Source organism: Gopherus evgoodei, chromosome 11, assembly GCF_007399415.2.
Source record: "Gopherus evgoodei ecotype Sinaloan lineage chromosome 11, rGopEvg1_v1.p, whole genome shotgun sequence".
NCBI classification, from domain to species: Eukaryota; Metazoa; Chordata; order Testudines; family Testudinidae; genus Gopherus; species Gopherus evgoodei.
Window position 1 is genome coordinate 54,307,659 of NC_044332.1, and position 25,667 is coordinate 54,333,325.

The 25,667-nt window shown below is 39.7% G+C and overlaps 1 protein-coding gene across 2 annotated transcripts; it reads left to right on the forward strand.

The window, feature by feature from the left end:
- Positions 1-1,955: 1,955 nt before the first annotated feature.
- On the forward strand, positions 1,956-20,535 carry MMADHC (metabolism of cobalamin associated D). Of its 2 annotated transcripts, none has more exons than XM_030579963.1 (8): positions 1,956-2,088; positions 2,583-2,628; positions 6,427-6,571; positions 6,828-7,045; positions 10,152-10,257; positions 13,185-13,315; positions 16,204-16,290; positions 19,634-20,535. In XM_030579963.1, exons 2-8 carry the CDS (start codon positions 2,620-2,622, stop codon positions 19,826-19,828), a joined length of 891 nt encoding a protein of 296 aa, XP_030435823.1. In that variant the 5' UTR covers positions 1,956-2,088; positions 2,583-2,619; the 3' UTR covers positions 19,829-20,535. The 2 variants fall into 2 exon arrangements, with proteins under 2 accessions (XP_030435823.1, XP_030435822.1); XM_030579962.1 differs by lacking the exon at positions 1,956-2,088 and adding an exon at positions 2,120-2,499.
- The last annotated feature ends 5,132 nt before the right edge of the window (positions 20,536-25,667 follow it).

The window sequence follows — 25,667 nt, forward strand, 5'->3', positions numbered from 1 at the left end:
TATACTATAGTGGGAAATCAAAATGGCTGAGATATTCTTCTTGGCTGCCCCTCGGACTCCATTCCAAATACACACTAGTTTTTCTCTCCCATTCTATTTCTATAGTATATTGTTTTAAATCAATCTACCTGAGTCTAAGATCTTGTCTACATTACAAAGTTTTGTCGGCAAAAGCTGCCTTTTGCCAACAAAATAAAACCACCTCAACAAGCGGCATAAAGCCTTTTGCAGCAAAGTTAAAGGGACAAAGCATCAGCATAGACACTGCTGTTTGTTTTGTTGACAGAACTGGCTTCCGCCAGTATCCCATAATGCCCACCTTAACTGCTCTGCTCATTGTTTCGATTTCTGCTGCCCTGCAGGCATGCACCCCACTCCTTTCAAAGCTCTGGGAAGTATCTGACAGCTGAGTGTGCTGCTCCACAAAGAGCAAATCATTAGCATGGAATTCTCTTGTTCTGCCCAGGGGTCAGCATCACAATGTTGTGTGACAGACTTGGCAAAAATACCCTATTTAGTGACAGACACTGGGGGGACAGGGGGGGAGAGGTTATGTCATTCAGCATTTCTTGAAAAATTAGCACAAATCTCAAAATTTTTACCACGGACATGTTGCTGACCTCTGGTTCTGCCCTGCACTACGAACAGAGCACCAGGCAGACTGCTACTGGGGGTGGGGGAGAGACTGCAGTGTTGCTTTTTGACATTCCTCAGCATGGAGAGCTCAAAGAGCTGCTCAAGATGCTGCTCCAAGCAGCTGAGTAGGCTATGGGAGGACTTGGAATCACAGAATCGTAGGCACGCAGAGCGGGCTGCTTCAAGAGACACTGCTGTGTGGAGCCAAGCCAGGGGCTGATGTGGGGTGGGGGTGTCCCCCTTCCCCTGGATAGCTTGGTCAGCCTGTTGTCTCCCCTTCCCCAGACACACCACTCTTCTGTCCCTCCCCCCACACTCTTAAATTGAAAAAGGGGCCAACACTCTACTAGGGTGCTCCCTGAAGGGCTTGAGAAACCTGTATCATGTGATGCTACCTGCCCCATGAGGCACTGCAAACCCATCCCGAAGCATCCTGCAGCCAGTTGCACAGTGGGATAGGTACCACAGTGCACTGCTCTCTGTGTCCACACAAGAGCTGCTAGTGTGGCCGCACGCTGCTGATACAAGGAGCTAGTGTGGCCATGCAAGAGTCATTTCAATGAAAGCGGCATGCCCTTTGCCGAGAAAACTTTGTAGCTTAGACAAAACCCAAGTGAAGTTCTTTGAAGGGTTGTAGGAGCCATGCCGGCGACACGCTGGGTGAGGTAATAGCTTTGATGGGCCCTTGAAGGAAAATGCTGTGTGGTGGGAAAGCTTGTCTCTCTCCTCTACAGAAGTTGGTCCAACAGCAGACGTGACGGGGCCCCCTTGTCTCGCCAGTGAATCCTGGCACCAGTGCAACTCCAGGACCCAGTGCTCTGCCTCGAGCTGTGCCGGGGCGCCCCAGCTCGGGGCTGCGAGCAGGAGCCGGGGTCCTGCCCCCTGCGGGACGGGAGAGCGGTGCTGGCCCGGCCGGGGCAGGGCTGACAAACCGACAGCGCCCGGCGCTTGGGCCCCTCTGCTCGGGCCCGTCTCTTCGCATCTCCCCGCGCCCCCGGCTGGGCCCTGCAACCTCTGCCCAGGACAGGCCGCGCGCGCGCCAGCCCCAGCGAGCCCCTTTCTGCCGCCGCCTCATGAACAGACTCCGCGATCTCCCCGTCCTCCTCGATGCAGCGTGCGTCGATTTGCTCCGCCTGCTGCGCGGAGACTGACGGAGGCTCTCGCGAGTCCGACTGCAGGCTGGGCCGCGAGCGCGCCGATTCGCGCAGCCCGCTGCGCGCCATGGATGAGCTCGGCGCTCTCCTCATCGATGCGCTCCCGGAGTCGATTCGTTGGCCGCGGCGCCATTTTGCAGGCGGAGCGGCGAGAGAGGTAGGCGCCTGGCCGCCGACCCCAGCGCAGCGCCTGCCCCTCCGCGGGGCTGCACACGAGTGCGGCCGTGGGTCGGGCTGGCTGCACCGCGAAGGGCCCTTCGCCGGGTGTGAACTGGGCCTGAGGGGCCGTTGTGCCGAGGCAAGTCCCGTCTGCACTCGGGCTCCGGGGGCTGCTGGCCCATCGCTGCGCTGGGAGGCGGGGGCAGGCGGGTACTGGGATGAGGCTGCAGTAAATCGCTTCCCCCTCTGGCGTCTCCCAGCGCCGGACGCAGGAGTGTAAACGTCCAAAACTCCCCTTTGAGCAGCTTCCGGTTGGGTTAAGGGGCGACGTTGTAGGTAGGGACCTGCCTTTTCCGCGGGTGCTGCTGTCCGGAAGGGTGGGGGCTGCCTGCAGTCTGGCCCGTTTCGTGTTGGTTTGATGGCCCCGGGCTCCCTGCGGGCTGTCAGTGCGGCTGTCGGCGGAGTTCGGGAAATTGTGCGGGACAGTTCGGAGAGCTGCAGTGCAGTCAGGCTCCTGAGCAGCGCGGAAGCAGTTGCATGTTCTAGATAGGTTTGTATACCATTCTCCTGACCATAGTATCTGACACTATATAACCAGTCACTGGTGTGTGATATTTCTGTCTTCTGTTTCAGGAAGAATTTTGTTTAAATAGAGGAACAACCCTCAGAAATGGCCAATGTGAGTAATGTTGTCATTGAGCTCTACTACCAGTAGCTTATAATGTTAGCGGTGTCATTAAGCTAAACACAATTAAGCAGGAAACTTCTTTTTCGTTTGTATTGTGACTTCAGTTGGGTGCCATGAAAGACTGCACATGCCCCTCATATCTGAAGATTAGCACTGAAGAAGAGCTCTGTGTAGGCTCAAAATCTTTCTCTCTCACCAGCAGAAGTTTATCCAATAAAAGATATTACTTCACCCACCTTGTGTCTCTAAGATAAGACAACATGCAAACTACAAAAAAAAAGTGTTAATATTTTATGGGGCACCAGATTCTTTTATTTTCTTGTTTTTTCTTTTATTTTTTCATGGCATCAGTGAAATTCTGTGTAATTCTCCTACATAAGGTTAGGTTGTTCATAAAGATTCTGTTTTATGCAATTTTTTTTTTTTTACGTAAAAACAGTGTTGGATTGTTGACTGATGGAAAGATTTGACTGGCTGAATTTTTTGAGTCTGATTTATAAATTCATATATTTGTCCCCAGTCCTACAAACACTTATGCACGTGCTTCAGTGCCCCTTCCTGTGGTCGTGTGGTATTTTTTGTTGTCTGAAGGAGTCATGTCACAATGAAGTTTGAGAACCCTTGATATAGGGTATCCTTTTACACAAGTTTTCTGGTGATAATGTAAACCATAAGTGTAAAGATTAAGTGGTTATACTGTGTGTGCAATAAACTAAAAATATACGTCTGTTCTGTTTCTTGAGTATATTTTAATATTTATGATAAGAGTTTAAAAAAGAAAATTGTTTTTTTTTAAATTGTCCAGCAATCTAAATCATTTATCTTGTATAAACCTTTCACATTAAATAGCAAATTTTGATATTTCAAAGGATGTTCTGGCAGCACAAATTGTAATTTAAAAAATTGAGTTCTGATTGTGCTGATATTAAACAAAAATTATTTGATAGAATAGTGTGAAATACAAGGCTGTGAAAGCCATTACATAAAGCAGATTTCAAGTAATTGTGTACTGATTATAAGCACTTTGAGATCTAAGGATAACACATGCTATAAGGCCCTAATCATGGAAATATGAACATGGGTAATCTCATTTACATCAGTGACATTCTTTGTGGGTGTGTGTCTGTAGAATTGGGCCTTAAGTGCTAAGTTTTATTATTTTGATATTCCTGGATGGTGCCCCATTTGCAGCAGTGCCCCATTTCAAGTAAAGCATTGAGGTAGAATCAGATTGCACTATGCTGTAATGTGGCATTTGAATTTAATGGAATTTGGGGCCCAAAATTCCAATTTAAAGTCTAGACATGCACCAGCATTTGCAGGAATCAAGTGCTTAAATGTACATGTATAAATATCTGCAAGATTGTAGTGTTTGCCTTTAGAAAGACAAAGTGGTTGAGGTAATGTCTTTTACTGGACCAACTTCTGTTGGTGAGAGAAACAAGCTTTTAAGCTTCTGACCTGAAGAAGAGCTCTGAAGACCTCAAAAGCTTGTTTCTCTCACCAACAGAAGTTGGTCGAGGAGTGGCCAGCCTGTGGCTCCAGAGCCACATGCAACTCTTCAGAAGTTAATATGCTGCTCCTTGTATAGGGACCAACTCCAGGGCTGGAGCTACAGGTCCCAACTTCCCAATGTGCCCGGGGGGTGCTCACTGGTGAACCCCTGGCTCTGCCACCAGCCCTGCCCCCACTCCACCCCTTTCTGTCCCCTCCCCTGAGCCTGCCATGCCCTCACTTCTCCCCCTCCCAGCCTCCTGCATGTCATGAAACAGCTCATCAGGAGGTGCGGGGAGGGAGGGGAAGGTGCTGATCGGCAAGGGCACCAGTGGGTGGGATGTGCTGGGAGTGGGGGGATGGAGCTGCTGATGTGTTACTATGGCTCTTTGGCAATGTACATTGGTAAATTCTGGCTCTTTCTCAGGCTCAGGTTGGCCACCTTGAGTTGGTCCAATAAAAGATATTAGACCACCACAGCTACAACAAAACTGCATACAAGAAATGTTTGGATTTGGTCAGATATTGTCAGTTTAATATGTATTTTAGATAATTAATAAAAAATGATGTTTATGTATAATGTACACTAGCCTTTACTATGTACAGGCTTTGTGTTCAGGTTGACAGGATTAAGTCCCAATAGTGCATACATGCACGTGTCTGACTTTGCGCATCTGAGCAGTTCCATTAAAGTCAATAGGACTACTCAAATGCTTAAAGTTAAGTGTGTGCATACATGTGAGTAGCACTGGACCCTTAAGATTTAGTCCTGCCCTGAAAATCTTCTAAAAAATTTCCCCCCAGTTCTAGGAAAGTAGAACAAAGGCCCAAATAACTGTCTCACAAGGTGAACCTAAATTAAGCAGCAAGATTGAGTTTTTAGGGCACTGCAGTTCAGCAGGTTGGAAATCTTGTGGTAGCTCTAAGTATATTAAAAATGAAGGAGTTTATTTAATTAAATATAATGGTTTATTATTTTGGTATTAATTCAATTTATTTTACTGTCCCTAAACATTTGAATTGGCTACAGATTTGTTTTTCGAGTGCATAATTGGATTGTTGAAGTCGAGAAACTAGAAGTTGTTGGAAGCTTGAAGTTATAGCAGATAGATACTTAGTAGTTGGAGTTCTTGAAATTTGGGGAGAAGATTAAATTTGTGGGCTTAAGCACATTAGCTGGATATTTTTGCTAAACCAATCAACAGTAAAATAGTGAACAATGTTGACATTTAAATTTATCATCATTAGGATTCAGAGTTAACAACATTGAGATGAATTGGAGTTGGTCACACTTCCGAGTGCTATTGTTTCAGGCTGTTTGCAGACTCAGGAAGACAACATTGCATCCATTTATGCTCAGTTTGTTTTTTAAGGTTTTTCTTTGCTATCGTAGAAGTAGGTGTTGTCTTGTTTTTGTATTTGAATGCTTAGACTTGGAAACACAGTTCTGTGGCAAATTCTGCCTCTGCAGAATACACAAGAGCTATGTGGCCTTCTGATTGTAAACCCATATTGCTGTTTTTTTGTAGCTGAAAATGTTTTGTGTCTGCAGAGCAAAATAATGTTATCAGTACTAATTTTAGGCTTTCCTGGCTTGACTGTGTCCCTCAAGTTGAAATATTGCAGGTAGATGGTATAGTGACTGAATTGTTACTCCTGCCCATTCTGATAATTTGGCTTTAAAATAAATTTGTGTGCGCACACTGTGTGCGTGTTGGTATTCTTTTACATTTTATTATTATTTTAAGTATCCTGTAATACCTTTGCATGAGGGGGTGGACTAAAAACAGTGCAAGTCTGTAGGGCAAAGCACTGAGATTAGATATCCGTATTTACTTACCTAAAATATTTCAATGGATCCTAAGATCAACTTTCCTGATTGTTTTGTATTTTTAGGATTTTGTTTTTTTTCCCCTCCAAATGTAACAACAGCAGGGGAAATGATACCTAGTGTATCATGACCCTATACATAAACATATTTACATTCATGTCTTGTCACAATGATAGCCCTGACTTTTAACCCGTTTCTAACTGTAGCTCAAGTGTGGAGGTATTTCAGTGTGCATTTTTGTTTGCATTGTGCAGTTTCCTTTTATAAAAATTGAATAGGAAACTTACAGTACTAATGAAGTGTAAAATATTCTTACAGTTAAAAAATACAATTAATGACTCTTCATAACTAAAGTTTTTCTATGGAGATACATGTAGTTTTGTCTTCTAAAAAGTTAAATATAAGTTCATTGATCACTTTTCCTTGCAACAGATGACACTCATTTCTTCTTTCGTCCTCTTTAGGTGCTCTGTAACAGAGCAAGACTGGTGACCTATCTACCAGGATTTTACTCCTTGGTCAGAAGGGTTGTAAATCCCAAGGCTTTTTCCACCGCAGGATCTTCCGGCTCAGATGAGCCTCATGTTGCTGCTGCGCCTCCTGATATATGTAAGGAAAAATAAACGAATTTTGTTACATTTACTGCCTATCAGAGTTCAACATCTTAAAAATTATCTGTCTCAAATAAATAGAAAATTACATTTTTCTAATATGGTGAAATATTTAGTTTTTTCACTTAATCTTTGTGATTTACTCTTTTTTTTTTTCTGTTTTACGTGATTGCACTCAAATGTTTTTATTTAGGAATTAAAAATAACTGTTTTTTTCAATGTGAAGAATAATGTAAGCACTCAATTTTTGACAGGTCCAAGAACTGTGTGGCCAGATGAAGTAATGGGACCATTTGGTCCTCAGGACCAGAGATTCCAGCTCCCGGGTAATATAGGTTTTGATTGTCACCTAAATGGTACAGTTTCTCAGAAGAAAACACACGTTCATAAAAGTTTGCCTGATATATTAGTGGAGCCCTTATCAAGTGAGAGACATGAATTTGTGATGGCACAATACATAAATGAGTTTCAGGTAAGAACAGTAATTTAATACATGAAGCTGAAAATTGTAGTAGTGTTTTGATTTTCTTATATGCCAGTGAGTAATCTCCCAAAAATAGAATTTTGGTAGTGCTCTGAAAGTGATGTGAGATGAAAATGAACAGAGATGTGGGGAGGGATCATATAGAACATTTGTTTCCAAAGAAAATCATCAACTCTCTTTTAAAACCCCTGACACTGAGTCATGTGAATATTTTTTGCAAAATGTCTAATGAAATAGCATTTTAAATAGCTGCTTATTTGTATGAGCTATATGAAAACAAGATTAGGTTAATTTAACTTTAAAACAAATTGTTGACTTAGTCTTATTGATCTGTTTTTACAAAAAAAAGATCAGTGTTAATTGTTAACTTTTAATGATTTCCTTTGGATTGAATGGGTCTAATTCATTAGGACAAAGTCTCCCTTAGTTGTGCTTGTGGTTCTTTTATGTTAAAATAAATAAATAAGTTCATGAAAGCCAACATAAGAAGTGTACTAACTAAACTTGATTGTAGTTGAAGTTACTCCCTTCAGAGATGCCTTATTAACAGTAGGCAGTTTGACTATTATATTTGCTGGCCTTGTATATTAAAAAAATTTTAGCTCATGTATAATGCCATCAGTGAACTGAGACCTCGCTGGTTTTGGAGCCAAATTAGCGATCAACATTACCCAAAATGAGTTGGTTAATAGCTTAGGTTAAATAATTAAATCACACTGTTTTAATATCATTGCTGCAAAGAGCTGCAGGTGATGCGATAGAAGCACTTGCCTCTCCCAAGCCTCGTCTGAGTATCACTGAGCTAGTATATTGGCTTTCCACAGCCCACATGAACTTTGTGACATCCTCAAACATAGGAAATCAGTTAAAAAAATTATGATAAACTATTTTTATGTAAAAATGCTATACAATATTTCTTGTGTACATATAACCGGAGTTTGAACAATCCAGTTCCCATAGTGAGCTTTCTGGCTCAATGCCTTGAACTTCTGTGGAATCAAAGCTTTAGTTTAAAAAAAAAAAAAAAGTGAACCAAGTGTAATTGATGCAGGTTTTGTCTGGCTGCAACTAAATCTGTAGACTGAAAGCTCCAGCGCCTCTACTGCTGCTTATAGCTTTGCCAAGCTGTTGTAGAGAAAACACTGATAAGAGCACTGTCAGTTTCCACTGCTGCTATTTAGGAGGCTGTACACAAGAATCAGGTCAATTTCAGGCTGCTGCTGTTTGGGAAAGTTCTGAGTGTTAGTAAAGGCAGACACTGAAGCTTTTCTCTTGGGAACAGGAAACGGAGGCAAGGGTAGGGTAGAGTAGCAGAGACCCCTCCACCTCATCCCACCCAATAGCAACTAGAAAGCAGCAAGAGGTTAGACTAGAAGAGATACCCAGCTGCCCCATCAGAGCAGCCAGGAGAGATGTTTAAGTAGCGGAGGCCCAATTACCTTCCAGCAGCCAGAGTGTACTGGGGTGGATTTCAAATTTATTGGACTCCTGTGTGCCAGAGGTTGATACAAAAGATAGTCTCTGAATAGGGTAAATAGACAGCACCTTGGTAAGAATACTAGCTCGCTTCCTTCCCCAGCAATTATGGAGAGGGAATTGGTTTTTGGCAACTAAGTTTAGTCCTCTGGCTGTTAGGTGTCCTGTAAATTTGTAAGCCTTGTAAGTGGAAGGACTGGTTGGATGTGGGGCAAACAAGAGAGGAAGAGCCATGAGAGAAGCAGTCAGAAAACGGCAGTGTTATCTGAGTATGAAAACACGTGCACCCAAACCACAGTTAGTGACTTTTTGTGAATTCTTTGGCAAGATCAACAGATCCACTAGATTATTTTCCACACAGAGAGGAATACACTAGAAACCTGTTTGATGATTAACATGTTATAGCAAAATGCTAACCTAAATGTTGAGTCTTTTTAAGAGGAATAGTTTTATAGACTGACAATGTGCCTCTGCATTCACTGCTGCTCAAGATGCTCTACAAACATCCTGTACATACAGTCCTCTTAGAGAAAAACTGTATTTACTAGTTCAACATTATTAGACTGTCAAAGGGAATTGCTGCATTAGCTCACTGGAATCCCATATTAATAATAAAATAACCTTCAAATTATATGTGGATTAAAGAGCCAAGAAATCCGTGTTGAAGTGTAGAACAGATGTGGAAAGCCTAATGTAACATTTCAGTCTCCCATAACAGATGGCTGTTTTCACTGTCCTCTTAAGAACTGCAGTTTACTCCTATAACTAACTTGCAGAACTTCCACATGAAAGGCAGCTATAGAACTCAAATTGTAGCAACTGGAGCCCTATATTAGTAGCTTTAGTTATTAAAGAGCTTATATGGTAGTAATAGTGGATAGTTTTAGCTGTGAGGCTACAACAGTTGGGTACTTAAATTTGCTTGCAAAATATCAAGCTTAGGAGCAGTGCATAATTTTATGTAAATTTTTGTTTTGACTCCTGTAGTGGTATATCTACATCTGTTTAGTTTTTTTAATTGCAGCACACATTATGAATGCATGACAATGCTAAAAGTGTTACTTTAAAGATTTATAAAGCCATTTTGTTTTAGCCATTTATTTGACTGCTGTAGGTGTAATGTAAGTATAATTAAATATAAGGTACATTTAGACCCATCTAATATATGAAAATGGTGTAGGTAAATGCGGTGATAAAAGTTCAAAACTTTTTATGTACACGTACAGATTTTGTAATGATACACAGGCCTCATATTGCAGCTTCCTTTACACAAGTAATTACAATTGACTTCAGTGGTTATAGGATTAGATTTTAGGAGAAAGCTGATCTTGATAAATCATAGGCTTGGAAGTCAGGAGACCTAGTTCTGACAGACTGACCATGATGTTCAAAAAAGCCTCAGTTTCTCCACCTATAAAATGGAGTGATGATGAGGTTTAGGGACTTGTTGCAAACTTTGTGAGCAGCCTTTGCTCAGTGGAACTACTTCTGTGAATAGACATCTGCAGGATCTGGAGATTACACAACTCCAGCTGGAAATACTATTTTAATTGTTAATCATGTCACATATTATATGAACCTGAAAGTTACCCCTTTGCATTTCCTTGATTTTCTTCAGGGCACTGATGTCCCTCCTAAACAGCAAATAAATAATGCTGAAACATACTTTGAAAATGCTAAGATAGAATGTGCAATACAAACTTGCCCAGAACTGTTACGAAAAGGTACATCTTTCAAATTTTTGAGCAGTTTAATTTTTTAAGTTTTTATGAAGTAAAATATGTATAGCATTTCTCACCATTAGACCAAGGTTGTGGAGGATATGAATTATTGTTCCTATAGCTTCACATTATTAAAAATGCAATAAAAATAACCCAAATTACTGGCTGATTACAAAGATTTACATTTTACATAATGAAATCCTTAACTCTGTATGAAAATCCATACAAAATTGTTGTACTATTAACAGCAATATTTGTAAAGTAATTTAAAAATTATTGACTTGGTAGTAAAATTAAAAGGTCAGCTGAAGTTTTATTAAGGTATGGTACACTCCTAGTCTGACCAAAACTACCTCCATAGCTGCTGTGTGCACACTTATATAGGCTTGTGATCCAATGGATTGTGTAGGCATGCTTGCCATATCGGAACCACTCCTCTGCCCTGTGTTCACATGAGCAGAGTTGCCCTGGAGCTACTGAATCCTCTTATCTGGCTTCTCCTCTTTCTAGTCCTCCCCGTGCAACAGAAATAGTTCTGGATGGACTTGGGGTATTGCATGACTGCAAGACTCTTGGGGCTAGGTAAACAAAGAAACTTAGGTGCCTGTGTTTTTGCAGGAAAAATTTCCTAGGTGCCTGTTTCTTCTACCTCGCTGTAGGCAGCCAAAGCCCCAGTGCAGTCCACAAACTGGGGAAAGTTAGAGGAGCACCTGTCTCACCTGCAGAGCTCAGCCCAGTAGGCATGCTCAGAGGCCGCCTAACTCCACATACATGGTAGGGAACACACCTCCCTCAACTTTTAGATCAGTGCTTAGAGTTCTCGCCTGGAATGTGGGAAACCCTGGTTTTCTGATGAGAAGGGATTTGAAGAGGGATCTGCCACTCAGGTGAATGCCCTAACCACGAGGCTATGGGATATTGTGATGTGTGTCTCCCTTAGTCTCTCCTGTTGAAGCTGTTCCACTATGGATAAATAGAGGCACTGGAGGTGGAGAACTGGATCCTTGGTCTCCTACCTCCTAGATGAGTGCCCAGCCATCGGTTATAGATTTATTCCCACTGTTTCTGGCCCAATGACTTCTCCTCCTCCTCCATGCATTAGACTCTAGGAAAAGGCTCCTAGCTGTGACTCACAACTAGAAAGAGGCACCTTCCTATGAACTTAGGCATGTCATGCACAGGCCAAAAATTTCAAGACCACAGGCATGAAATGGTCTTCAAAAGCAGTCCAAAGATCCCAAAAGTTAAGAACATAAGAACGGCCATACCGGGTCAGACCAAAGGTCCATCTAGCCCAATATCTGTCTACCTATAGCGGCCAATGCCAGGTGCCCCTGAGGGAGTGAAGCTAATAGGCAATGATCAAGTGATCTCTCTCCTGCCATCCATCTCTATCCTCTGATGAACAGAGGCTAGGGACACCATTCTTTACCCTTCCTGGCTAATAGCCATTTATGGACTTATGAATTATCCAGTTCCCATGAATTATCCAGTTCCCTTTTAAACATTATTATAGTCCCAGCCTTCACAGCCTCCTCAGGTAAGGAGTTCCACAAGTTGACTGTGTGCTGTGTGAAGAAGAACTTCCTTTTATTTGTTTTAAACCTGCTACCTATTAATTTCATTTGGTATCCCCTAGTTCTTGTATTATAGGAGTAAGTAAATAACTTCTCCTTATCCACTTTCTCTACATCACTCATGATTTTATATACCTCTATCATATCCCCCCTTAGTCTCCTCTTTTCCAAGCTGAAGAGGCCTAGCTTCTTTAATCTTTCCTCTTTTGGGACCCTCTCCAAACCCCTAATCATTTTAGTTGCCCTTTTCTGAACCTTTTCTAGTGCTAGAATATCTTTTTTGAGGTGAGGAGACCACATCTGTACACAGTATTCGAGATGTGGGCGTACCATGGATTTATATAAGGGCAATAATATATTCTCAGTCTTATTCTCTGTCCCCTTTTTAATGATTCCTAACATCCTGTTTGCTTTTGTAACTGCCTCTGCACACTGCGTGGACATCTTCAGCGAACTATCCACGATGATGCCAAGATCTTTTTCCTGACTCGTTGTAGCTAAATTAGCCCCCATCATATTGTATGTATAGTTGAGGTTATTTTTTCCAATGTGCATTACAAGTTGCGGGGGTGGGGCTTGTGGTGTCCTGATGCTGAGTGGAGAGACAGGTCATCCCCCCTCCCCCCCAAAAAATGAAAACAGAAAAAGCAGCTCTTGGAGTAAAGCAGAAAAACCCACAGGGTGAGCAAAAAAACCCACTAATTTTGGAAAAGGTAAGCCCAAGTGTGCTTAAAGTAAGCTGTTTTGCCAATGCCTAATTATGTGAGAGGGATAGGGTTTAGCATACACTCCTTTCCTCAGCATCTCCCCTTAGCTAGCTTATTCAGTTCTTCAGTGAGCGTGCTGCCTTTTGTGAATCCATTTCTTAGGTACCTGTCTCTCCCCATCATTACAGAGGGAGTCTGAGCACCTAACCCAGGCTTTATGAATCCCAGTAATTTTGTACGTCTCTAAAAGTTAGATGTTAGGACATTGTGTCACCACGCCTGGGTCCATCTCTCAATCTAGCTCTTGGCCTACAGTGTAAACACACCATGCAATGATAATTAATACCTGTAGTTTAATTATAATTACGTACTATAGTATGTTTTAAAAGAATATCATTTCATTAGCATAATACCTGGGTACCTAACTCAGCTACTAAGTCTTTGTTGAGCAGTAAGGTACTTATTTGCATGCAAATTTTAAAATGTACAGATTGATGAAGTTTTATTATTACAATAGTTTAAGTGAAATGTAGCATACTGAATGAAAAGCTCCTGACGTTTGAGGTACTCTGTCTGAAGTAGAAAAAGCATAAAATATACAAAACCAACCCATTACACTCCTAACATGCTGATTCCATTTTTCTAGACTTTGAATCAATGTTTCCAGAGGTGACTGCCAATAATCTAACAGTACTAACCATAACCCAGAAAACTAAAAATGATATGACTGTATGGAGTGAAGAAGTGGAAGATGAGAGAGAATTGTTATTAGAAAACGTAAGTATTTGTATTTGGTGTCAGCATATTCTTCTATGTGGCCATATCTATTGTAGATGGGCCCTATTTTGTTTATTTTAACCTGTTATTAGTTCTGGAACTGACTTAGTCTCTAATTTTCGTAGACCAATCCCTTGAGGTAGCCAAGTGTAATTTTTTTTCTATTGGTAAAATGGGGATAATGAACTTCACCAGTTTTACAAAACTCTTTTTGATATCTTTAGATGAAAATGCTAAATATTAATTTTATTTGGTGGTGAGATGAGTTAAGGAGTCATCTTATGTGGCAGTGTGTTAAAGCCTCTTCATATATTACCCAAGATACTTGGTTTTATAATTGGTCAATATTCTACATGGAATAACAGTCATCATTCCTTATCACTGTAGTTCAAGAGCAATGCATTTCATGCTGTTTTGTTGCTTTGCATGATTTAATTCACATCCTTTCATAGCATTTGCTAAATTGACCTGTTTTAAAATCTACAAAGCAGTGATTGGGTTTTTTAAATATTCTAATAATGTATTCAGTTAATGCTTTTAACCTGAATGTCATTAACATTTACAAATTAATCTTCCACATTAGCTTAATACAAGTGAATCTAGTTGAATTGCCACTAGAAGTCTCTTTCTAGAAAAAGCAACTTTGTGAATTTGTTGTATATTCCAGCAGATGTCAGTGTTTACTGCTGACGCTAATTTTCGTAACTGAATTACCTTAAAATATATCCCTTTAAAATGTTTGATTATGTTTTTTAAATCGCTTTAACTGATAGATTCACTTCCTGTATGATGATTTTGTCTACCAATCCATCTAATTATGGATGGGAGTCAGCATCTGTAGAAATTAAGATGAAAACAGTTCTATTCACTGTCCTTGAAATAAACTGCATTTATAAATTATGAGTAGAGGGAATGTAAGGGTTACTACAGGAAAAGGAATAAGCAGTCTGAAGTATCAGCATGAAGACTGCATACAAAGTAAAATTCCCTTCATTTTAATGTGTCCTTGTCTTTAAATTATTTATGGTCTGTTAGTCTTTAGCGTTGTAATCTGGTCTAATTATATGTTAATTGTCTTCTTTCTTCATTGTGCACCTCCTTGTCAACTCTAATATAACCATTGTAAGGGTGTAGATGTAACCTCCTGGCCTAAAGGTTACTAACAGCAAATTCACAATAAAATGGCCTATTTGTTTGCTTTGTAGTTGGTTAGAAATAACTTCAAAAGAACTAATTTAATGTGAGAGGCTTTTGCTAAAGTAATGGGGGTTATTTACAGACATATCTGGGTGTTTACAGTAGCAAGACTCAAGTTTAAATTAACACATCACTTTAAGTGACTGCTCTGAGACAGTTGCAACACTTGATCAAAATATCTGATTTACCAACAATTTATGCATTAAGTGCTGTCTTTAGATTGCTTACTAATATGTCTGTGACTTACTTTAAAGTTTAAATGAGTCTTCAGATCCACTGAACCTTTAACTAGAGAAATGGGAGACTAGATCAAGAGTAAGGTAGAGCTCTTGATATTTTGGATCACTGGAAGGGACGTTGACTGACTGACTAATCAAATTCTGAATTACTCTTTTTGAAAATTTTGAGACGTAGGGCTGTGTCTGGAGCATAAACACTGAAAAAAAAATTCAACTTCTACATTTATACAGACAGCTTTTGATTTTTAATAAAAAATAAGGAAATAAGTACACAGTCTAAATTTTAAGTAATATTACGGAGTCTGGTCTCCCGCTACTCAGTAATATACCTATGGATTATACTTACATATTAGGCTAGGACCTCATGCTATCATATCTTTTGTTCCTTTTGTTGCAGTATCAAGGCAAAACAGCATAGTTTTACCAGTTGTGTTCACATGGTATCTAATCTGGTGTGTGTGTCACAACTTTGATGGTATTTGTTTATGGTTTGTTTCTTTTAAAATAAAATCTATTAGACAAATGAATACAAGATGACATCAGAGACATTAAACAAACCTTGGCCATATCACGTCACCCAGCTGTACTAAAAGTTGTTCCTAAAATATAAACTTCTTTCTTTTTGTATGTTTCTGTGAGATGTTAGCCTGACACGTTCTCATCCTTGTGTGGCTTGCTTGTTTCTGAGAAATATTGCTGTAAAACCTCAAAAGTTCTTAACCAGTTTCCTCCCATTTATTTGGAAAACACACACAGTACAACTTTCTTTGCATGGCCAGAAATGTTCGGAAGAGCTGAATTCCCCACTAATCTTGCCAATGGTTAACTACAACATGACAGTTGGTTTCAGTAGTCAAAAGTATCAAATACTTGTAAAACTATATTTTTACATACATTTTTAACTAGAAAATTTGATGTCCAGACTTATGTTTAAAAGGACTTGCAGTTAAACTTCTGTAATTCAGAGCAACCATGCATTGCTGTCCTGTTCTTCTAACAAAACTTTTTGGAAATATTTAAAGTTGTGTATTTAATGACTTGTTGCAGCAAACTAGGAAATTTGGTTTTGATCTGTAAATGACTCATGAAGTAGAGAAATAACGGAAGCAATGTTTGACTTTTACAGAGGTTTAGCAGGTATGATTCTGCAAACTGCATGAGCAATCAAAGCAATTAGATGATCTTTGAACAAACTGTTAATCCTCTACTGAGTGGCACAAAGAATTTCTTTTAAATCTCATGTGATTGTAGTAGCCTAACATATGTTGTTAATTTTAATCCTTTTAGTACTGTTGTTGGCCTTTTTCTTTAAAAGGATGTTAAATTTGGCATTTATTGATGCAGATTAGAGAGGCTCCGCACTAGGTTTAACTTAAATTCATTCAGTATTTACATATAAAAGGAGCACTTCTTTTTAATGTAATTATTTCTCCCTCCCCCCCTTTTTTTTAGTTCATTAATGGTGCCAAGGAAATTTGCTATGCACTTTTGTCTGAAGGCTATTGGGCTGACTTTATTGATCCATCATCAGGACTGGCGGTAAGTTACTCTGCTGAAAAGAATGGGTGGAGAATGGAGACTGATATAATAGTATGTGGATCCTTTTACCTGTCGGTTACTGGTTCAAATCCAGCTCTTTTAGGTGTTGACCAAAAACTTTTTACCATCTGATAGCTCTCTTGGTGTCTTAAAGTAACATCATGGTTTTGGCCCACTTGCCAATTACTTTTTATCCACACTACATGAAGCATCATTGCAATTGCTACTCTGAAGAATGGTTTTGTAGCAAAGAAGCTAAGTATTGGAGTATAGAAAATGAACTAGCTTCTCCTTAGGAGTATACGGTCACTGTAGAATGGGGTGGGAGTACATCAGTGCATATTTCTTCTCTGGAATGTTTGATAGCATTTGAGTTCTTGGACACCTTGGCACTACAGCATTTAAATCCCTTTTGCGGTAGCAATACAGTAGAATACTCTAGTTTAAGGTATAAAGTATACTGGTAGATGGCTAATACTTCAAATAGCGATTCTTACTAAGGCTGCCAACTTTTTTCAAAAAGTTAAGACAAATTGAATACTATACGGAATTTAAATTGACTACATTGCATCTCTTCATACTTATTTACAGCATACTTTAATACAAAAAAGTACACATCTAACACCCAGACCAGAATTTCACAGCTGTTTACCAACTGGGTAACAATAACAAAATAGTCTCCTGGCACTAGTCAATTATGTCCCCATTATGTGGAATATATGCTAATATTATCCCTATTAAACAGCCATTGGCATTTATTATCAGGTTAAAAGTGGCACCTGGAATATGTGTCATTAAAATTGTCATGCCTGTTTAAGTGCAGTTTAGTTAAGTGGAGTTTACTAAGCTCTTCTTTCATTGAAACATAAGTAATCCTCTTGAAGCACATAATATACAAGTCTAGCCCTTTTTCTATCTCGGGAATGAGCAACTTCAGGGTTGTAGAGGACCACTAAAACCTTTTGCCTAGTGATACAGAATTTTATTTATTTTTATTTAAAAAACAAAAAAAAGATTGAGCCAGGTTGCTGAGTGGTGTAGTCTTTTAGCAAAGCTGCTGGCTCATACCACTCTACTCCTCATCAATGAAGGCACAAACTCTGCCCCACACCACCTAGCTTGTTACTGCTTCATCAGTGCCTGATTGGCTCTCAGATCACAATCAATCAAATTCTGGCCAGCCCCTCCGCCCTCCCTTCCCCCCATCAGTGCTTAGAGTGCTCCCCTGGCACATGGGAGACCCTGGTTTTCTGATGAGAAGGAATTTGAAGAGAGATCTGCCAATCAAGTTTGACCTGGCCAGCCCTCTGTCTTACCAGCAAGGAAGGGGTTCCAGCACCTAGCTTTGGTTACTGCCTCCCCGTTGGCAGAGGTGCACCCTGGCATGCCCATAGTTTGGAGCCAGTTAACCATCCCTGGTCTATGCTATTCTAGACTACAAAGCAAATTTTAATCAAAGCCTGGTGCAGGTATGCACTGCTGCATGAGAGAAACAATATTCTAAACTCTACCACATTAGACCATTGTAGCTGCTGAGCTAAGCATTTTTAGTGTATAAAGATTATTTATTTATTTATTTAAACCGAATAAAGTCTGATCACTGTGGTCGGAAGGAAAAATAATAGGTTTAGCTGGGCTTTCTTTAAAGCTGGTCAAGGGGCTGCTGCAGATGATGCTGAATGCCCTAGTTCCATCCACCTTTTAAATTTAGTTTAAGGAAAAAGAATAGCTTTCTCTGTTTTTGTTCAAACTTACAGGTTTCTCACACTTTCATGCATTTATTGAGAAATTTTATGGCTTGCTACTATCCTGTACTAAAAGTCTGGTAGAGGTGGGGACTCTGCTTCTGGGCTCTATTCTGCAAATCTTAATCACAATGGGTAGCATTTTCTCATGCATCTACTTACAGTGAAGATTTCAAAATCAGTTCCTGTGCTGGGGAACTTCATAATGTATCACAAATACCTCAGTTTAAAATCTGATCATGTGAAAGTGCTATTTGCATATATGCAGTTTAAGTAAAAAGACTTGGGCATCTTAAATCCTATTTTAATAGATGTCTCTATGCATGCCTCAAGTTTTTTCCTTATTTTGGTTAGTATGAAATATACTAGATGTAAAATATTCTTATTTCAGTAATGATAATATAGAGTACAGGATTGGGGACAGGAACTTCTACATTCTAATCCCAGTCCCAACACCCGCTGCGTCACTTTACACAAGGCACTTAATCTCTGTGTCCCAGTTTCCTTATATATAAAATGTGAATAGCCACCTGGAAGAAATGTTGTTGTATGGAATAATTAATATATGTAAGCACTTTGAAGATGCAAATCACTCTTAAGTGTTGTTTTTAATTACAACTTTTACTATGAATAACGTTTTCTGAAATTGTTATGTAAAAATCTTTTTAAAGAGGAAATACTTTTGAAATGTATAAATCTGTAGCAATTGTCATTCACTTTATTTCCAAAATGCAAAGAAAAATCTAAAAGAATTATTGGCGTATACCTCAATAATTTTATGAATGATGGTGTCTTTTAGAATCATTGTAGTTAAGATGGATCAACTATTCCATTTAGAATTCCCCCCTTTTTCTTTTCCAGGATTTTGTAGTTTTACCCTTTAAAAACTCTGGATATTTGCTGTTTCAGTAGCTGCATTTACTTCTAACAAAGTGGGAGAAAAATAGTCTGCATGCTTAATAATATGTTAAATTTGTTAAGTATACAGAGATTTAAGAATTCAATTCCTGGTCCTGCAAGCTGTTCTGTGAGAGTGGGTGCCTGTGCCTTTTATTTTAGAAAGTAAAGCAAATTAGACAGTTAACTCTAAAAAAGATGTGCTTGTTTGCATGTGCTTTAACTACTCTTCAGAAATAACTTTAATACAGTGGGCTCCTTTTAAAAGTTCCACTGTTTTGTTTTTTAATGTTATTATTTTAGAGATATTCTTTATCTTAAGGAATGCTTCAAGAAATAGTAAAATATTTCAAAACCGAACATATTATTAAGGGCAACCACTGTACTTATGCCAAAACAAAGCTTACAAAGTGTTTTAATTATGTGTTTAAACAACCTGTGTCAAAATCTTTTGGGGCTAGGAATTAATTATGTGTTTCTCTTTTAAAAATCAACCCCCTCCCCCCCCCCAAAAAAAACCCCTAAGTAGCTTATTCACAGTGAAATCACTTTACAGATATTGCTAGGTTTGCATTTTGTTTAAACTCAAGTAGATCTGTAATATTTTAAGTCTTAAACCTCTATTTTGTAAAATTGTCACTATGCTGAACTGATTCATCCAAAATATCTTTAAAATATGAAAATTGTCTTTTTTTCCCCAGTTTTTTGGGCCATACACGAACAACACACTGTTTGAAACAGATGAACGCTACCGCCATTTAGGATTCTGTGTTGATGACCTTGGCTGCTGCAAAGTTATTCGTCATAATCTCTGGGGTACCCATGTGGTTGTAGGAAGTATTTTCACAAGTGCTGAACCTGAAAGCCCTATCATGAAGAAATTAAGTGGAAAATAGCAGCTGTCTTACACAGGTCAAATATAAACTTGTATTTTTACTTGATAATTTGTCTATAAACACTGTCAGAAAATGCCAAGTTTTAGAGTATGCTCACTTATAAATAATAAAATAACTGTTATTTGTTTTAGTCTGCGTGCAATACATATTCACCACATGATTTACAATATTAATTGACAACATTTTAGTTGGTAGGTATGCAGATATGCCATATGATTTTTAAGCTGCCAGTTACCCTTGTCCTGAGTTGATTGAAAGTATAACACCAAGCATAATTCAGCCCCCTTCTGCTTGTTAATTAAAATGCCTGTAGCTATCCTTGTTAGCAAGATCACTCTGAGCTCATAGGGTTGCCAGGCTGTGCAGATGAACCTACTCTGTTCTGAGGGTCTTAATTTGCTGTCTAGGCATTCTCTCCCGTATCCGAAACAATGCCATATAGAGGTGCTTTGAGTTTTTGGGCCTTATCCCCGTAAGTAAAATCCAGAAATGTTTGCGAGATTAGTAAGCACTGCTGTTTACAAAACCAACTGAATTATTGCACAGAAATTTAAAAAAATCTTGGTAGGCACACATTTAATATTAATTTTCTAAAAGAATGCTTGGTCTCTCATTAAGACTATAAATTGTCTTCTCCAATAAGGATCTCTACAGCAATATATTTTCACAAATATCTTATTACAAAAATAAATTATTTTTTCTTTTTCGTTTGTGGCAGTAGACCGCTGTCTCCTTGAAGAGTCAGACTAACCTAATCTGAATTTTAATAATTAACCACATCTTACTGTACTTTTCTTAGAATGCGTTTTCGGATTATAAAACACAGAAAAGTGATTCAGACCTTGACCAAAAACTCTCCAATCAGCTCTCTGGCTGGGATACAGGTTCAGGGTTGAGGCTGGAGATGAGAGGTTTGGGGGTGCAGGAGGGTGCTCCGGGCTGTGGTCTAGAGTTAGGGAGTAGGAGGGGGATCAGGGCTGGGGCGCAGGAGTGGCTCAGGGGTGCAGGCTCTGGGCACCGCTTACCTCAAGCAGCTCCTGAAAGCAATAGCATGTCCTCCCCCTTCCGGCTCCTTCGCGGAGGCATAGCCAGGCGTGTCTGCATGCTGCCCCATCCACAGGCACCGCCCCTGCAGCTCCCATTGGCCGCAGTTCCTGGCCAATGGGAGCTGCAGGGGTAGTGCTTGGGGCGGGGCCAGCATGCAGAGTCTGGCTGCCCCTAAGCATAGGAACCAGAGGGGGGAAATGCCGAGCCTTCCACGAGCCTCACGGAGCAGCCACTCCCCCCACTTTCTGGCTGGAGTGCAGGATCGGGGCAAGTCCCAGACCCTGCTCCCCAGCGGGAGCTCGAGAAGCAGATTAAATCAGCTGGTGAGCTGGATGTGGCCTGTGGGCCGTAATTTGCCCACCGCTTGTCTAAAACTATACAGCACAAGAATTATTCTAAATAAAGACAAATGAAGTCATAGCTCACCTCTTAATTTACACAGTTAGACCTACGTTGCAAACCATCCATTCCTGTCAAAGATGAGGAAAAGCAATTTGCAACGATTAACTAGAAAACTAATTTTAGCTAAATTACTTGACATCAGTTTTTGCTTTTGTTTTTTGTTTTTGTTTTAATATCAAAATTGCTGTTAATGGGGTTCATACATTTTAAAATAAAAGAGCAAGGTTAATTCTTGTACAATACATTTTAGGAATAAAATAACAAGTCTTTATTTTCTACTGTTTTCTAAATAGCTAAAGACCAAGGTTGGCATGATCTATTAATCTTAGGGAACTTGAACTAACTGCCACTGTAGCCTTATATGGATGACGTGCATCAAATTGTGCTGGCTATTATCACACTGACAGTATTTTCATGATAAATTCTGAAAATGGGATTTATAGCTGATATTAAACAATGAAATGTTGAATTAGGTGACTGCCCACAAGAAGATATTCAGGGGAATGGATATTGTCCCTCTTGCACATTGGTATATATTGACAGTGATCTCACAGATCTGGGCGACAGACGACATTTAATGTTGATAAATGCACATTGGAAACTATAATTCCAACTACACATACAAAATGATGGGGTCCAAATTAGGTGTTACCACTCAAGAAAGATCTTGTAGGAGTTGTGGATAGTTATCTGAAAATATCTGCCCCAATACATATATAATACATATACATATATATAAAAATTAGAATTGAAAAAGAGACAGACAAGAGTAACAAAAATGATTAAGGGTATGGAAAAGCTTCCAAATGAGGTGAGATTAAAAAGACTGAGACAGTTCATCTTTGAAAAGAGATGACTTAGGTGGGATATGATAGAGGTCTATCAAAGCATGAATGGTGTGGAGAAAGTGAATAAAGACCTGTTAACCCTTCACATAACTAACCCGGGGGTCACCCAATGAAATTAATAGGCAATAGGTTTAAAACAAACAAAGTACTTCTTAAAAACAATGGGCAGTCAACATGTGAAACTCATTGCCAGGGGATGTTGTGAAGCTCAAAACTATAATTGGGTTCAAAAAAAAATAGATAGCCAAGATGGATCTATCCTCCAGAAACCTATTAACCAAGATTGTCAGGAATGCAACCCCATACTCTGGATGTCCCTAAGCGTCTGACTGCCAAAAGCTGGGACTGAATGATGGGATGAATCCCTCAGTAAATTGCCTTACTTTCATTCCTTCTGAAGCATCCTACACTGGCTAGTGTTGAAAGGCAGGATATGGGCTAGATGGACTGTTGGTCTGACCCAGTATGGCCATTCTTAGTTTGGCTATCACCTGTCTCATTGTAATTGAGAAGAGGTTTGGGGAAAACCTCTACCTGCCCAGTTAGGTCAAAGTGGAATAGAAAGTTGTTGATTAGCTGGTTGTCAGTTTTGTGTCTCTCTCTGTAGAGCCAAATAATTTATGTTTAAATTGTTTTGCAAATCGTTTGAACATTTATGCTATTATTCTCATAAAAGGCACTGGCTGCAGGAGTCTGCAAGACCTGCCCCCGAGTTCAGTGGTGACATCCCTATACTTCCAAGGCTCATGTCTTAGCAACTAGAGTGTGTATAAGTATGACTGCTGACATGGTACCATAGTAGAAGTAACATCTTGCAAAGCAAAGAGATTGCTGCTACTTCAAACAATAACTACCCAAAGAAAATCTGGATGAGGCAGGGGACAGAAGGATGCACCTATTCCCCCCCCTCTCATGAATCTTACCAATATTGTGGTAGTGTCTAAATGAGATCAGAGCCCTGTCAGGCTGTGTAGGTAGACCCAGGAGAACAAACCTTCCCTGTCAGAGGTGAAAGAAGTGGGAAGAGGGTCTGGTGGAAGCATTCCTGGGGAGCTGGGCAAGTGGGTTATCACAAAACCAATGTTGAACACCTCACTCCTCCAGCTGCTGTTTGAAGCATGGTGGATGCATGGCAGCTGTCCCACTGTTGCCTTCAAATTTGGTGATAGGAAATGGGAAAGAAAAAACGGTATCTTTCCCCTGCTCCTAGACCTCTCTTCTTCACTTCAGTGTGGGGTGCACACAGTCCATACTAAAGACTTGTCAGCACAGTTTTATAATGTCCTTTGTTTGCAGCGTTGTAGCTGTTTTGGTTCCAGGATATGAGAGAAAACAAGGTGGGTGAGGTAAGATCTTTTACTGGAACTTCACAGAGAAGAGCTCTGTGGAGTTCGAAAGCTTGTCTTTTCCACCAACAGAGGTTGGTCTACTAAAAGATATTACCTCACTGACCACCTTTCATTGTGTTATAACAGATTAATTAGCATTTTAGATGATATATTTTAAAAATTGTCAGTTGGCTAGACCATGGCCAGCTGACATTTTAAATACAAGTCCCTGGCTGCACTAGGTGCTAACACATGTTCATCATCTTATTAGTTAATGTGTTACAACCCGGTGTTGCTTCCCAGTAGAAATAAGGCCCAATAAAGGAGCATGATCTTAGAAGTGTCCCTCTTGTTTGTAGTAAATCAGTGGTGAGGTGGTGTTTAAAATGTGTATGTGAATATATACTACTTCTGTTTTAGAAAAAACAGAAGGGGTCGCTCTCCCTAGGCTACTGTATTAGAATACACAATCACAATTAAGAAAAGTGAAAATAAAGATACATTCTTCAGGATATCAAGTATGCTTAATATCCATTCAATACTTGGTAAGATTCTAGGTTCGCCTATGTGTGTACAATTACCAAACGAGAGGAAAAATATACATTGTTACATGACATGATAAACTATTTATCTTGATGGGAAAATAAATCTTTGTATTTAAAGCAAAGGATATGGTTTAGTATTTTCAAAACGTGTAGGAACTGTAAACACATTTTTAACACACTATAGCTACAGGACTGAATAAGATACTTCAGTTCCTTTAGCAATTACATTGTTTACTGGTTCAAATTATACATGAAATCTCTAGGATATAAGAGTCTATAGATACAAAATTGTTCTGATGCTTTTGGTGTTGGGCCAGATTTCACTGCAGTACAGTCCTATTTTCTGGTTCACAATCAATGCAGCCAGAATCTCACAAGAACAGGCCTCGTGAGCTCAAAACAATGTGCAAACATGATTTCTTGTGACATTTTGGGACAAAAATAGCTCAAGATTTTGGCACCATTGAATTGATTTTAACTTTAACATGGATGCACCTTGGTACTATTTTCTCATCTCCTCTAGTTCAAATCAGATTCCCTGATATCGTAAGTAGAAGGTAATAATGTTGCCTTTTTTGAATCTTCCATTTATGAGCACTGAACTGGAAACGTCAACAGTGCTCAGTGCCCAGGTCTTGCCAAAGCATTGTGGAAGGAATGTATACAATAGTTGCCTAATGTGGAAGGAAAACCAAAGGGAGTTATAAGTGAACAGAAATACTGGAGCCCATCCTGAGTGGGGCCAGGAGTGAGTTATAACGTGAGAAATATCCAGTATTAATTATGGCAGGATTCATAGTCCAACCTAAAGATGGCTTGGTCAATAGTTATATATAATAAGAATAAGTACCATTTTCTGTTATTGCACACATTGACGCTGCTCACATTGAGCTGGGAGTGATGTGTGTGTGTTTAAGGGTGGAATTTGGCTACCAGCTATTACAACCTTCACTAATGCTGCCGTGTAGTGAGGTGGCTGCACAGGCACCGTAGGGAGAATAATCTTTTTGTTGATATCTAATTCAAAATCATAAAGATGTCCCATATCTTAGTTAATCTTGTAGTCATGTATCCTTTTTAAAACCTGTGAATAGCATTTGGCATTTATATATCATTACTATGATTCATAGTTGTTGGTATTGTTTTCAGTTCCTGGTGTTGTGGACATTTCAAAGTTGGTGCAGAAAGGGGCTATCTCAGCACTGTAGGCTGTTCTCAGTTACATCAGTATCAGTCCACAGTGTCTCCATTGAAACTGGAGCTGCCAGAGCTTGATGAGCTAGCTACAGGATACAGTGCAAGATTTACTTGTTCACTCAGTCCTCTGACTAGCAATGGACTTAGGTGAGCATCTACAGTAGGTTAGATAAACGGCCAGTATTTTAATAATTGATATGCCAAAAAAGAGTTCAGGCCAGATCCTGCACTCCTTTATACTAATTCTAGGGGCTTTGCTGTAGTTACCCAGTCTTTACCCTGGTGTAACAGCCTCATTTAACCAGACATAAAACTTGTAAGATAGCAAATAAATCTATTCACTTAATTTAATCTTTCTGTAGTATAGCATAACTAAGTCGTTTCACTCACATGTCATGTAGAGGGAGTGAATAAAAATACTCATTAATGTAGTAAAGCTTTGAAATGTAATATCAGATTAATTGCACCAACT

Coding starts and splice junctions, on each gene's coding strand:
- MMADHC (XM_030579963.1), top strand. Junction 6,572..6,827: donor TGCTGCGCCTCCTGATATAT/GTAAGGAAAAAT, acceptor AATTTTTGACAG/GTCCAAGAACTGTGTGGCCA. Junction 13,316..16,203: donor GAGAATTGTTATTAGAAAAC/GTAAGTATTTGT, acceptor CCTTTTTTTTAG/TTCATTAATGGTGCCAAGGA.